At 36.3% G+C, this 15,972-nt stretch overlaps 1 protein-coding gene across 1 annotated transcript; it reads left to right on the top strand.

Annotated features, from left to right (window-relative positions):
• Positions 1–6,038: 6,038 nt before the first annotated feature.
• On the top strand, positions 6,039–6,977 carry LOC100618211 (olfactory receptor 1013-like). The gene has a single exon (XM_007497680.2). It carries the CDS (start codon positions 6,054–6,056, stop codon positions 6,975–6,977), a length of 924 nt encoding a protein of 307 aa, XP_007497742.2. The 5' UTR covers positions 6,039–6,053.
• The last annotated feature ends 8,995 nt before the right edge of the window (positions 6,978–15,972 follow it).

Genomic DNA, 15,972 nt, shown 5'->3' on the forward strand with positions numbered 1-15,972 from the left:
ATAGAAGTTTTAAAGGCAAAAATGAAGTAAAGAAATATATTTCTTCATCATTATAGTGTTCTTTTCAAAATTTTTTGTTAAATATAAATTTTTAAATCATTTTTGAGGTGGAGAAATCACTTTGCATCTCTAATTTTAAAACTTTATATGATGTTAACATGTCCATTTGCATGCTTTTCTTAATGTTATAATCAAAAGATGTTGATTCCTCTTTTTCTTGTTGTGGTCTTCACTATTTCAAAGTAAATAGGATCTTAATTGCTATCTACTTACCCATTTATTAAAATAATAGTAATAAACATAATGCTTCTTATGCTTAAGCCAGCTATTTACTTCTCAATCAAATAATTCCTCATAAAACTAAGAAAAAAATAATTCAGTAAATCTAGCTTTTACAGTGACTAGAATACATGGTACTTTTATTTATGATTTTCCAACCCACTGAATGAAGAGAAAGAAGGTCTTTTCATTTTCTGTCCCTCAGGACCAAGATCAGTCATTGTAATTAATTCTGCTTGTTGACTGACCTCCACCAATGAGAAAAGAGTGCCAGTATTATTTTATATGCTCATCATCATTCCAGAATAATTAATTCAATATTTTGGTTTCCTTCAAATATGAGTTTACTAATATTTTAATCATTTGGCTATATTATATGTTTCTCTAGGAGGGTTCTTAATCCACTGAGCTGCCTAGATACCTCCTTCCTACCTATTAATTCTTTTTTTCCAATTAAAAACAATTTTTGCCAAAATTTTTTATATTTTAAAAATTCAGATTTTCTCTCACCTTCCCCCACCTTCCCCAAAGTGATGAATGGTGTGATATAGGTTATACTCATACCTATATGTAATACATATTTCTAAATTACTCATGTCATACTAGAAGACACACATCACTAACATATACAACAGAAATCTCATGAAGGAAATAAAGTGGAAGATGACCTGCTTTGATCTTCACTCAGACTCTGCTAGTTCTTTCTTTGTCTGTTAAGAACATTTTCCTCATGAGTCCCTTGTGGTTGTCTTGGAGACTTGCTTTGCTTATAATGGTTGAGTCCTTCACAATTGATCATTATATACTATTTCTATTACTGTGTACATTGTTCCTCTGGTTCTTCTCATTTCACATTGCACAATTTCATATAAACCTTTCCCTTTTTTAATGGAGTAATCATTTTCATAATTCCATATGGTGAAATAATATTCCATAGATTGTCTTTAAGACGTGTATTTTAAATAGAACAAAATAGTTTTGGTTCATATTATCTTCTGAATTTTCCCATTTTCTTCTTTTAAAATCCCTTCCAAAGAATACAGATTCTCTTCTTTCCTTTCCTCTCTCTCTGTCTCCTTCTGTCTGTCTCTCTCTCCCTCTTTTTTTTCTTTCTTTTTTGCTTCCTTCTTTTGTCCTGACATTCTTAAAAGATATTGTGTTGGGTATAAATGACAAAAATTGGCAACAGATTGAATAATTAGGGGAAATCCAAGAAAGTAACTGTGAGAATGGTACAGAGGTTGTGAGTCTGAGTTACTGAGAAGAGGTTATTGACCTTGCCTGGAATAGGCAATTTGGTAAGAGTAGAAAGTTGGCAAGTATAGGGAGGGGAATGTTGATAACTTCTGTTCTGAGTTTAAGATGGCTATAGACATCCAATTCAAGATGTTCAAAAGGTAGATGATGATGTGAGAAAAACAAACCAACCCAGGAGAAGAATAAGTTTTGCTATCTGGATCTGGGAGTCATCTGCATAGATATTACATTAATTCATAATCATAATATTAATTCATAGATATAATTTAATGTTTTATAGCTGATACAGTCACAAAACAATGACTTAGAGTAAGAAGGAAAGAGGGCACAGAGTAGAACCTTGGAGAACACCTTTAGTTTGTAAGTCTGATTTGAATGAAGTTACAACAAAGGAAACAGAATGAAAAATAAGACATGAAGAAATAGAACCAGGAGATAATAGATATTGTAAGATTGAAATTAATATCGAATAACTCAAAGTATTTTATTTTATAATAGTTATTAATAATCACTTGAAGTAGAGGAAATAGAAAGAACCTGAGTAAAGAGTAAAGATTTCCCTGACTACATATGTGGGAGAAGAAGAGAGAGGGGGCCAGCTTACAGAAACTTATCTCTAAAATATGAGGATGTAACATAAGTATGAAAGTAGGATTCTGGGAAATGGAGTCCTGGGGTACAAAATTCTAATTACAATATACAAATCCTTGTGAGGAGATAATATTCAAGAGAAGAGGATGATCGGGGTTACAAAGAAGTTGAAAAACATGAGGATTGTGCATCTTGTTGTTTCATAAATGATGCTCCAACTTCATGCATTTGCATAGACTTTTCATCATACTTGATATGCTTTCTCTCTTCACCCATGCCTTATTGACTTCCTTTAAGACCCAGCTTAAGTACCTGCTCCTACTGGAGTCTTTTACTTGACTAATAGTTATTAATAATTTATCCTCCAAGACTATCTACTGCATGTAGTTTTTATATTCCAGTTAATGAATATGTTGCCTTTCCTGAAAGAATATAAACTCCTTTTGAGCGAGGTCTGTTTTGCTTTTTCTTTCCATCCTTGGTACTTATCACAGAACCTGAAAGGGAGTAAGTACTTAAAGTACATGATTGTGGACAGATTGAGTTTTTAGAGAAGTAATGAGAAGATGAAGATGGTAGTTGCATTCAGGCATTTGGAGATTGTCTTGTGGAGAAGGGCTTATGCTGTTCTGTTTAGCACAAGACAATTATAGGTCAACACCACAAAGGGTTCAGGTTAGATTTGATACCTGGGAAACCCTCCCCAACAATGAGAACTGTCCCAAAGTGGATTGAAGGGGTTTTGTGCAGAGGTGGTGGGTTCTCCCTAGTTGAAATTCCTCAGGCAAATAATCATGACTATTGGATCCTTTGGGGCAGGTTTTGGAGTAGGTGGTCACCAAGGTTCTTTCAATCACTCAAATTGTGTGATTTGGAATTTTTCTGCATAAATCACAAACAATTTACAAATTGCATTGTTGAAAAGAATTATCACATGGAGGAAAATCTCAGTTCTACCATATAGATAGAACTTCACAGCCTACAGAGTATTTCCTTCACAACAACCCTGTAAGGTAGACGATAGTCACCATCGTCAAGTCTTCACAAAGAAACTCAGAAAGGTAAATAACTTCATTCATTTTCACAGCTAATAAGCATCAGAGCATCAGAGTTGAAACCATGATGTAGACCTTCTGGCTCCAATTGTCTTATTCTCTGCTACCTTATACTTGCCTTCAACAACTGCTTTGGTGATATAGTAAGAGTCCATAATTGTGGGAAGACTTCAACTCAATTCCAAAAGCCCTTCAACTTGGGAAATGGTCCATTCTACTTCAGGTTAAGGTTGTCATTTATTTGCACATTTTTTCCTAAATATGTCCTCCTAGGATGGCCAAACCTACTGTAATTTTGAGATCTAAAATGGACAGAACTAAATGGCTTCCTTCTTTCTTCTTTACTGATCTCCTTTCCTATTGGCCCTCATGAAAATCACTTTTTGGTTCACTTTTCCCCCTTTAATCTCCTATAGTCATTTTCTTTCAAGTTTTTCTTTCTGTCTACAGTGTTTGGCAGAGTTTCTGGAACATTACTGATAGAGCCATGCTCTAGCAAATTCCTCTAGAGCAGCAAAAAAATATTTTAAAAATGTCTTATTGTCTTCTTTACTTTCTGAAAGGAATCTAAGTTGGTTTTTCAATAGGAAACCAAGTAGCTCAGAATTACTTGTTATATTTTTATGTAAATGAAAATCCTGCCATCAATTGCCCTCTGCAGTGTTCTGTACTTGGCAGTTCCTTAATAAATGTATGTTTCTCTTTTTAGGGAATCTCATAAGGCACAAATATTATTCAAGAATTTGACTAGATTCATTCATTCCTCTGGTCATGTGTTAAACTTCATAAGCAACATTTTCAAAATTCAAAATCTCTGAAATTCCCTCAGACTATATTATTGTTTTGAATATGATGGGGTTGATTTAATTATAAATATATGTGCTTATCTCTCTATAAATGTTTATATTTATAACATTCATATTCCTCCACTAATGTTGTGCTACACTGCCTCATTGTGGTAAAGATTTGTCCCCGCATTCTCTTTGTATCTGCTTTCTGTATGTATCTCTGTTTCTGTTTCTTTATGTCTTTCTCCCTCTCTGTCTGTTTCTGTCTCTGTATCTTTTAAATGAGGCAATGGGAATTAAGTCACTTACCCAAAGTCACATAGCTAAGAAGTGTCTGAGGCGAGATTTGAATCCAGGACTTCCACTTTCTGGGTCTGACTCTCAATCCACTGGGTTGCCCAGCTGCCCCCAAGTTTTTGCATTATCAAAGGCTATGACAGCGGACCCGAATCTCTCAAAAACTATCCAAAGTTTTAATGACCCTTTCATGTAGGTTTAATAATAGATTATGTTTATCTAATAGCCAGGCTAAGGGTGAGGAGAGTCACCTTAAAAAGTTGGCTGCAGATGATGATGTTTTTCAATCACGATCATCCATTGAATTAAATTATATTGAACTGAATTTGAGTCAATTCAGATCAATGAAATGTTGTGCAACTCAATAATCTCTTTATTATGCTTCAGGTATTTAGTGAAGGGCTGGAGATGCAAAGAGAAACTAGAGTACAAAAAAAGATGTCTTTGCCTTCAAGGAGTTTACATTCCCCCTGCAGGGGTGGTGGTGGTGGTGATGGGGATACATCACGTACAAAAATTAAATATATATAATATATATTTATAATTACAGAGAATATTAATTAGGGGTTTAGGAAGCCATCCTGTGTAGAAGGTGACACCTGAGCAGTTCCTAGACCAGAACTGGAGGCAGAAGTAAAGAGGGGGTGCTTTCTAGGCATGGCATCAGCCTGGGCAGAAAGATGGAAGCTGGAGACGGAATATGAAATATTATGTTTGTGAAGAAACAACAAGCACTCTATCTAGCTCAACATCTACTTACTTAGAAAGAAGAGTGTCTGCCATTTTGTCAAGAATGCCAAATTTCTAAGCTGGTAATATTAAGCTGGCATTTCTATAGCACCTTAGGTTGGAAATGCATTCCATTTGATTCTCAAAACAATCATGTGATATACATAATATTATTGTTTTGATTTTTCAGAACATAGGGAGGGAACACTTCTTTTGAAAAAAGTCCTTTACTATCCTACTAGAAATCATTATAAAGTATTGGTTCCGAAGCAGAAATGCAATAAGAATTAGGCAATTGGGGTTATATGACTTGCCCACGGTCAGACAACTAGGAAGTGTCTAAGGTGATATTTGAACCCAGGACCTCCCATCTATAGGCCTGGCTCCCAGTCCACTGAGACACTGAGGTTGCCCAGGGAACATTACCTTGTACTATGTACCTGGCAATTTGAAGGGAACTTTATGCATATTATCTGATCTCTGGGAATATGGGTGTTATTATGATCCCTAATTGAGTGGCCAACTAGATGGCACAGTGGATAGAGCTGTGGACCTGCAGTTAAAAAGTTCTGAGGATAATAAGGAAAAAGATGTATACAAAAATATTCATAGCTGCACTTTGTGGTGGCAAAAAATAATTGGAAAATGAGGGGATGCCCTTCAATGTGGGAATTGCTGAACAAATTGTGGTATCTGTTGGTGATGGAATACTATTGTGCTAAATGTAATAATAAAGTGTAAAGATTCCATGGGGACGGGAACAACCTCCAGGAAATGATGCAGAGTGAGAGGAGAAGAACCAGGAAAACAGTGTACACAGAGACTGATAAACTGTGGTACAGCCGAAAGTAATGGACTTCTCTACTATCAACCATGTAATTGATTTTTTTTTCAATTGGGGAAATAGGATTTCAATGGGTTAATTTCCATACTGATGCTCTGGGTTGCCCATTTAGCTGGTTTTAATTTCTTATTCCTCTTTCCAAGGTATGAGCCATTATCATACATTTGAAATGTATACTCACCCAATCATACAGAGATGAGATGAGGTGAAGTCATGGAGAAGTTTAACCACACTGTGACTGAATTCATCCTGGTTGGTTTCACCCAGGATCCTGTGATGCAGCTGGTACTCTTTTTCCTTTTTCTCATGGTGTACTCTGTAACAGTGGTGGGAAACATCACTCTGATAGTGCTAATCTGGACAGACTCCCGACTGCACACCCCCATGTATTTCTTTATTGGGAACCTGTCTTTTTTGGATCTCTGGTATTCCACTGTTTATACTCCCAAAATCATGGTGAATTGTGTGTCTGAGGACAAGAGCATCTCCTTTGCTGGGTGTGTGGCTCAATTTTTATTCTCAGGTGGGCTGGCTTACAGTGAATGCTACTTGTTGGCTGCCATGGCATATGACCGCTATATGGCCATCTCCAAACCACTACTCTATGCTCAAGTCATGACTGGAGGGATCTGTGTGGGTCTTGTAGCAGCTTCATATCTTGGAGCTTTTGTTATCTGTGGCATCTTTACACACAAAACATTCACCATGACTTTCTGTGGGGATAATGTTATTAATGACTTCTTTTGTGATCTACCACCCCTGGTAAAGCTGGCATGTGATGTGCAGGCCAATTACCACATTTTGCTTTATTTTGTGTTGGCTTCCAATGTCCTTACACCCATCGTGTTCATCTTGGCCTTTTATCTTTTCATCATTCTTGCCATCTTGAGGATTCGCTCCACTCAGGGTCAGCTCAAAGCCTTCTCTACTTGTTCTTCCCACTTAATTTCTGTCACATTGAACTTTGGGTCCATTCTTTATATTTATTATCATCCTAGTTCCAGCTATTCCCTGCAGCAGGATAAAATTGTTTCCTTATTTTACACTGTGGTCTTCCCCATGTTGAATCCCTTGATCTACAGCCTGAGGAACAAGGATGTGAAAGAAGCTCTGAAGAAACTTTTAAAGATGTCTTGATAACAATAAAGAAGAAAAATAAAACAGGTAAAAACTCTATTTTCTCCATTCTATTGTAACCACAAGAATATGTGTTTAGACTTTCATGTGAAGTTAAGATTATTGTGGAAAATGTTTTCTCTTATATACAACGGCCTGCCATCTTTTCTTTTGCTGTAGAATGGAAGCATCACCATTGACATAATTGAGGCTATCGTTTCGATCAGACCATGAAATTGAAATGATCTTTGGAGAAAACCATAATTGAATATTTGGGTGCTATCATTACAAATTATTTAGTGCCTCCTTGGAGAAGATTGCTGTTTTAATATTAATATTATTTGATAAGAATGATATTAGTGTCTCTTTTGACCCTAGCTCTTAGAAGTTAACTTTTTATATTTATCTTCACAGGACCAAGGCTTCGATGTCATTACCAATAGTTTTTTTCTGACTAAAGTTTCTGAAATGTCTATCTCTGTGGAAAATTGGATTCTATTCCTGGATCCTTAGCCATGGCATATAGACTTTGCCCCCTATATTGCCAGAAACTTGACCTCATAAAACTCCCTCTGTCTACCTATTAAATATACATTGCCCTTACATTTTTCTTGGCTATGTGATTGGAATGCTTTGTCATTTTCTTCCACATTGTGTTCCCATTTTACAAATTAGCAACTGAGGAAAAGAGAGGTTAAATAACTTGCCCTGGGACACATAGCTAGTAAGTGTCTAATGACACTTTTGAACTCAGGTTTTCCTGATTCCAGCTTCTGTCTTGCGTACTCTGTGCCTCTAACTGCCCTTTTGTTTGCATAGTGCACAATAAAATCCTACTTAATAAATTATTGCTGTCTCTATCTCACTTTTTTATCTGTCTGTCTGTCTGTCTATCTTTGTCTCTCTCTTTTTTTCTCTCTCACACTCATCTATTTGGCTTTTATTATATTCCCAAACTATGTGATACGTAGGTATTCTTAGAAACAAATTGATAATAAATACCAATAACATCCTCCCTTAATGAAAATCTCTCATGTTGCTAAGAGATTCTTCAAGTTATATAACTGGTAAAAGAAGATGTTACCTTGTCCCTGAGTCCTTGATGCTTCCTTATTTTTTCCTTTCTTTGGGGGGGGCAGGGACATCATCTTGGTATAAAGATAATTCATTTATAATATTTTAAATATGGCAGTGCATATTCAAAAATATATTTTAAAAATGTGTAAGGGGGCATGATTTTTCCACATCATAATATACATTTTTACCTAAAATTCTGTTTCAGCAGAATGTTGAATCATTGCTGGTGGCTGCTTTTATTTGTTTATCGATTGTATCATTGTCTTTGGCTACTAAGATGGAAGTTTTAGACTCAGTCCTTAAAACCAGCTTGCCATTTATTGTACCGAATTCCATAAACTACATTTAAAATTCAGGATTTGATCAAATTAATTCATGTATTCACATATTGTAGCAGGATAGAAGAGTTGACTCATCTGATATAGCATAATGTCCCCTTGTCTCTTTTCTTGACTAACTTTGTTCCTCCTAATCTACACTCATGCTATCAGGGCAAGTGGAAGCATATCAGAAGGAATGGTCATTGACAGCGATATGTGCTCTTTCATTCTCATTGTCCTGTCTCTGATGCTGCTGAGGGCAGGGGAGGGAAATGGTCCATTCTACTTCACGTTAAGTTTGTCATCTATTTGCACATTATTCCCCTAAATAAGTCATCTTAGGATGATGAAAGATCTATAATTTTGAGATCTACAATGGACAAAACTAGATGGTTTCCTTCTTTCTTCCTCACTGATCTCCTTTCCTATGATCTCACATATGATCTAGTCCTTTTGCTTTTTGTGTATAATGTCATCAATCCCTGTAGGATTGGCTTGGTTGCTTTTACCTTTTGGGGGCTTGTTTGGCACTTTTCAAGTTATGTTCTGCGCTCCTTTGTGGTCCATTTCTCCTTCAATTAGACATAGTCATCAAAAAAAGCTCAAAATATTTAAATAATTACTGGCAGGTTGACATAGGTCAGATCCTTTTTGGGTACATTTTATATCCTAGGTAAATGGACATATTAGATATTCTATTGCAAAAAGTAAAAATAGTTAAATATTTTCAAAACTAGTGACATGTGTTTAAATGATTAAAAATGAGAAAAGAAAAAAATCAAATACTGTATGACACATATAGGAAGAAAACAAAATATTAAAATTGTGTACATACTGCAATTGCAGAGGTAAAATACAGAGGCTAGTTTTCAAAAAATAAGGTTCATTTCCTCTTTGACTTACCATGATCCACAATGTGACTGGAAATATGGTAGATAAAACAATGTGAGTGCAAATGAGGTAGATAAAGGAATAATACATACAAGAAAGTACCAAAAAAAAAAAAAGAGAAGGGAGAAAATGTTACAAAAGGCAGATCAGATCAATATAGATTACTAAAATAGATTTTCTTCTTTGAGATAGTATATGTATTGCCCTTCAAGACAATTTGTGCAAGTACAAGGATCAACCAAATAAAGTGCAGAAAATTGTACAAATCCAGCAATAAATGAGTGTAATCATAATAAATAGTTCAATACAATCAGTGTAAGCAATTATTTATCATCTACAGAAAGTATACATTTTACATGGCTACAATGAATCCATGAGTCCCTCTCTCCAATTTTTATGGCTGTTGATGTAGTTAGTACGATCTGGAAAGGTCCATCATAAGCAGGTTCAGTTGACCCAGAACATTTGAAATTCTTTATGTACATATTCTCACCATGGTTTAAATTTTGAAGGGAGAAATCTCTATGGGTCCTGCTTGAACAGCAGCTCCAGAGTTGTGGAGTTCTCACAATTTTGTTTGTAATTGTCTGATACAAGTAGAAATGGTTGTATCCCCTCTTAACAGTGAGATATAGGCAGGGGTAAATGATTGTGCCTAAAGAGGTGGATATCCAAATAGCATCTCAAATGATGAGATATGTAAATAACCTCTGTGTCTGTGTCTGAGATAAAATAGGGCCAGAGGTAGAATCTTGGGTCATTTTAAATGAGTCTCTGTGCACAATTTGACAATCATGGTCTTAAGTTCTTTATTCATTCATGCAACATGGTCGGAACTCTAGGGATGATATGGTATATGGAATTTAGGAGTAATCCCCAACATGAAAAAACTTGAAATAAGAAAGAATCAGTAAAATGGGTTCCTTTATCCAAATCAATACATGCTGGCAGGCCAAAAGAAGTTATAATTTCTTTCAAAAGGACTTTGGCAAAAAAGCCACTGTGGCATTAGCAGTAGGAAAAGCTTCAGGCTACCTGGCCATTTGATTGATTATGACCAGCTTTTGGCATAGAGATAAAGTCAATTGGTAGGTGCTCAAATGGTGTTTAAGCAAGAAGATGTCCAAAGTCTTTTCCTTGAAAGGCATATTGGTTAATAGCCTGGCAGAAAGGACAAGCTGTAATACTTTGGGGGCAATTATACTTATTCCATGTGTTATCCATACTCTTTCAATACAGTCTACTATACTCTGGTTGCCAGAATGACCATGTTTATGAATGGAGTGACAAATATGGTTATTAAAAGCTCCAGGAACCAGGATTTCCCATCTAACGATACCCATACTCCATTTATCTGTTTTGCTTTAAATTTCTGATTCCATTTTCCACTTCCTTGTCATTATAAGAAAGGGATAGATCAAAGTCATCAATAATTGTGAGTGGCATAATTAATTCAGGGCTTTCTAAGGCTGATAGTTTTGCTTCCATATCTGCTTGGTCATTTCCCTTGGATCCAGATTCCGTGCCATCTGTTTGTGCAGAGCAGTGAATGACAGCTATGCCTTCAGGGAGCTAGATGGCAGAAAGAAGGTCAGTAATAAGGTTTGCATTGGCAATATATTTTCCAGCTAATATTAAGAATCCCATCTGAAGCCATAGCACAACAATGGTAAGTCATATGCCAAAGGCATAATGAGAGTCTGTAGATTTTGACTCTTTTATCTTTTGCAATGATACAGGCATGTTTCAAAGCTCTAAATTCTGAACCCTGTGAGCTTACATTTGAGGGTAAGGAAGCTAACCATTAAGTATCAAATTCGGTAACCACCACAGCTCCTGTATAGTGCATACCATCCCTCACAAATAAAGAAATGTGTAAATTATATTAAATTCAAATTATCCAAAAGGGTGTCTAGTAAAGCATTTCAAGGTTTATCAGCAATGGAAACTAAAGGCAAACAATCGTGTGAAGGTTCTCCGGAAGTTGGGAAATGAGGGAGCAAGGCTGCAGGATTAAGAATCCACAGCATTTTAGTGTGATATATTTATTATTCAATAGGGTTATTTCACACCTAGTAATCCTTTGGTCAGTAAATGCCTGTGACCTATGTCTTAATATAAATGCCTCAACCTAGACAATCATAATAGTTGTTACCAACCATTAATGTTACATGGAGGTTATCAGTATCAGTGGGCACTGTATAGAGACAATGGGCAGTAAGACCTCGGATTCTGGAAAATCAAAGATTATACACTCTGATTCCTGTGCCTCAACCCCACCTGCTCCTATACACTTTCATAATCTTTGGGTAGGTACTTGGCTTCTTCTCTGAGAGGCAGTAGCACCCTGGAGAATTAAGGGACAAGCTCCACTAAAAATATACTGCTGTGGGGTCATTTGGTAATAGTTTTCAGGTGCCTGATTAATGTACCTGGAATTATTATTATCAATCCTAAAGTTACAATTTCTGAAACCATCATTATAATGATTATTCCTGTAATTGTTCCTATCAGAATTTCTCCAGTGGGTATAGTTCCTCATTGCCATGGAAAAAAAATTCTCACAGTTCATCATTATGTGGCCCTTCTGACAGAAGTGGAATATAAGTGACCAATAGTTAGCTTCTTGGAGAGGTCTAGTGACATTGGTTGAGAAATATACTCTTTTTCTTATTCATCAAACCTATCCTTTAAATGTTTGATATCTTTTTTTAAGGTTTCTATGAAATGATCAGCCCTTTCCTGTTTTTCTTTTGGGCTTTTAAACACATAAGCAGCAGTTTTCCTGAACTCTTCAAGGTCCATCTGAGCCCGCCATGGGCAATTCATCGTAAAATCATTGTGAATGACCATGTAAGAGTTGTTGATAAAATGTTTCTTTATTTTCTAAATGTCATTGTCTTTATAAATATCAAGATATAGGTACCAACCCCCAGGCTCAATGAAGTTATCCATGAATTGTGAGGGTGTCTCACTATTGGATTTTGTAAGGTTTTCAAATTATGACCCTGCTTCCGTATCTTTGGAACATTCTTGGATAGCTGTTATAATGGCCTCCCTAAAATTTAATTGCAACTGGTCCTTGGGACTGTTATGATCCCATTCAGGATTCAGAGCTGACCAGTTTGCTCCACCATATCCCCAGACCTTCTTAACATGAGAGATGATCTTATTTTTCTCACATTCCATTAGAAAAGCATTGAGCAAATTCTCAACATCCATATAGGATGGGTCATATTGATAAAAAATATCAGTCATCTTCTTCATCACCACTAGAGTTTGGAATTCAAAATGAGGAATATTATGTTTTAGTTCTCTAATTTATTTCTTTTTAAATATTTTTTTTAGTTAGTAAATTCACAATATTTCCCCTTGTTTACAAAAATTATATTTCTCCCTCCCCTCCCCCATGCCTTCCCATAGCCAATGCACAATTCCACTGGGTTTTATATGTGCCTTTGATCAAAACCTATTTTCATGATTGTGTTTGCACTAGGGTGGTCATTTAGAGTTTATATCCCTAATAATATCCCTATCAACCCATGTAATCAAGGACTTGTTTTTCTTTTGTGTTTCTAATCCCACAGTTTTTCCTCTCAATGTGGATAGTTTTCTTTCTCATAAATCCCTCCAAGTTTTTCTGGATCACAGCATTGCCACTAATGGAGAAGTCCATTACATTCAATTGTACCACAGAGTATCAGTCTCTGTGTACATTGTTCTCTTGTTTCTAGTCCTTTCAATCTGTATCAATTCCTGGAGATTATTCAAGTTCATATGGAATTTGTCTACTTCATTATTCCTTTGAGTGTAATAGTATTCCATCACCAATATATACCACAATTTGTTTATCCATTCCCCAATTAAAGGGCATCCCCTCATTTTCCAATTAGTTCTCTAATTTGTTGAAGAGTGAAAAGTATATGGTGTCTTAAGATTACCACATCCCATTTGCATCCTATTTTGGGCACTTCCCTTAAGGGGGAAAAACCTTTATGGGAATCATTCTTTGGCTGTGGTTCCTTAGAAGGTGACTATGGGGTTACTGAGATAACATGGGTAGGAACAGGTACAGTAGGAGGACGAGATTTCTTTAGGTCTGGAACTGGTTGTAGGGTGGAAATAGGGAAAGGAGAGCATAGGGCATTAGAAGAACGATCAGGAGAGGTAAAATCATTCAGGAGTTGCATATCATGAGAGAGATGTTGCAAAATACAAGAGAGAAGGGTTTGTACATGACATATATGAGAGTTGTGTCTCATCTCAATTTTGGGAACAATAGCATTTTCCTCTATTCGTGTTTCATGAACAGGCTCATAAAATTAATATTTTTTTAGATGGGATCAGTATTGTTCATTACATCATATAAGTAGTGTTTGAAATTTTCATATTGAATTTGCCTGTTGGCCTGCATTTCTGTTTTAATCTCTCATATAGTAGCATATTTTGTCTTAAAATCGAGGATCAGAAAAATAAAATTTCCTAGGATTAGAAGGAGAAGGATGTAATTCAGATTATTAAATGTCTCTAATTGGGCAAAAAGCGGAAGGCTTTCATGCAAAGTAAAATTTATGTGGCTTAGCATTTTGATAAAAATAATGTATATTATTTATTTATTTTAAATTATTATTATAATAAGTGGTCGGGCTAGAGTAAGGTAAGGGTATTTAGCATATTTTATTTATTTTAATTATTTTATTGGATTTTTATTTGTTAATAAAAGTGAAAATATTTATTTCTCTATTGCTTCCTTTAAGTGTCAGCAAACAAAAACTGTAGCTAAGCAGAAGAAGAAATAAAAAAGAAAGGAGATAAAAAAAGGAAGAAGAAAAGAGTAAGAAAAAAATTAGGAAAGAAATCAGTGCTCAATATTGACCTCTATTGGTCAAGAGGCAGTACTACAATTGGGAGGGGTTGGGGTGTGACTAGGGGGTGAGTTTTGGGGGAAAGGGTGTACTTAGGGACTGCCAGAAAACAAAAATGGAGGATATTACAACAAAAATGAGCAGAGATTGAGATTGTTTTTTTTTTCCCCAAAAAAGTAAAAGTGGTTCAGAGGAAAGAAGAAAAACATGGCATGTGGGGGGTTGGGGGTAGGTTGGGATGGGTGAAAGAGTTCTAGGACCATTCCAGCCCAAGAAAAGAGCCTGGTCAAGCCTAAGAGGCAACCAGCTGTCGGTCAGGGAAAGGGGCTTACCTTTAGAGCTGGCTGGACCTGGGTAAGGAGGTTATACTCACCAGCTGTTACACCAGCAGGGATATGCAGAAGAGGTAGCAGCACCCTGGGCTGGGCATTGAAGCTGATAGAGAGTGGAGGCGACAGTGTGCTCTGGGAAGGAGGCAGAAGCACAGGGTGTGGCTGCTGCTGGAGAAACTAAGAAGGACAGGGTCTAGCAGTCGCAGGAGGTAGTGACTGAGGCAATAGCAGCGTGGGGTTGGGCATGGGGTACTGAGGCTGCCAGCAGCATGGCTTCTTGTCCAGGGGTTTGGCCACTGGCAGGAGCAGAGGGCAGGGAGACCGCGAGCAGCTAGCAGTGGTTTAAGCAAGAGCACAGTCAGAATTTGTGTCCCTTTGTGTTCAGCCAGATGTCAAGATTAAACTCAATATTTGATACTTCAAATATTATTTTCATACAGTTTATTAAAATGAACTTAGAGCAAAGGAAAAGCAACCCCAGGGAAAGAAAAGCCGCTCCCTTCCTCCATGTAGGTCCAAGTCACAGAGAGCTTCCTGGGCAGAGCACCATCCTAGAAGAAGCTGAAACTGAACTCCAAATTAATGAAAGGGGATTGTGGGAAATTTAGTTTGGGGTACACATTCTAATCAATACACAACTCAATAATCTCTTACTTATGCTTCAGGTATGTTTGCCCAAAACTGGGGAAACAAAGGGAAAATAGAGTAAAAAAAAAACTATCTCTGACTTCAAGAACATTACATTTCCCATAGGGGGATATGTGTCATGTACAATAAATTATATATATATATATATATATATATATATATATATATATAATTACAGAGAGTAGTAATGAAGAAGTTTAGGAAGGCATCCTATATAGAAGGTGACACATGAGCAGTGCCTTGACCAGAACTAGAGGCAGAAGTAAATAGGGGGAGCTTTCTAGGCAGGGCATCAGCCTGGGCAGAGAGATGGAATCAGGAGATGGAATATGAAATATCTTGTTTGAGAAGAAACAACAAGCACTCTATCTAGTTCAACATCTGGTTACTTAGCAGGAACAATGTCTGCCATTTTGTCAAGGATGCCAAATTTCTAAGCTGGTAATATTAAGCTGGCATTTCTATAGCACTTTAGGTTGGAAATGTATTTTATTTCATTCTCAAAACAATTATGTGACATACATAATATTATTGTATTTTTTTTCAGAAGATAGGGAGGGAACACTTATTTTGAAAAAAATTCCTGTACTTTACAACTTGAAATCATTATTAAGTATTGGTTCCAAAGCAGAAGTGCAGTAAGAATTAGGCAATTGGGTTTAAATGATTTTCCCAGGGTCACACAACTAGGAAATGTCTATGTTCACATTTGAACCCACAGCCTCCCAGTTATAGTCCTGGCTCTCAATCCACTGAGCCACTTAGGTGCCCCTGGAAACATTTGTTTTAAATCATCTGTTATGTACCTGGCACTTTGAAGGGCACATAATGCATATTATTTGATCTCTTTAGTACAGACTGGAAATGTGTGTTATTATGATCT

The sequence above is a fragment of the Monodelphis domestica genome, chromosome 6 (genome assembly GCF_027887165.1).
Source record: "Monodelphis domestica isolate mMonDom1 chromosome 6, mMonDom1.pri, whole genome shotgun sequence".
Classification (NCBI taxonomy): Eukaryota; Metazoa; Chordata; class Mammalia; order Didelphimorphia; family Didelphidae; genus Monodelphis; species Monodelphis domestica.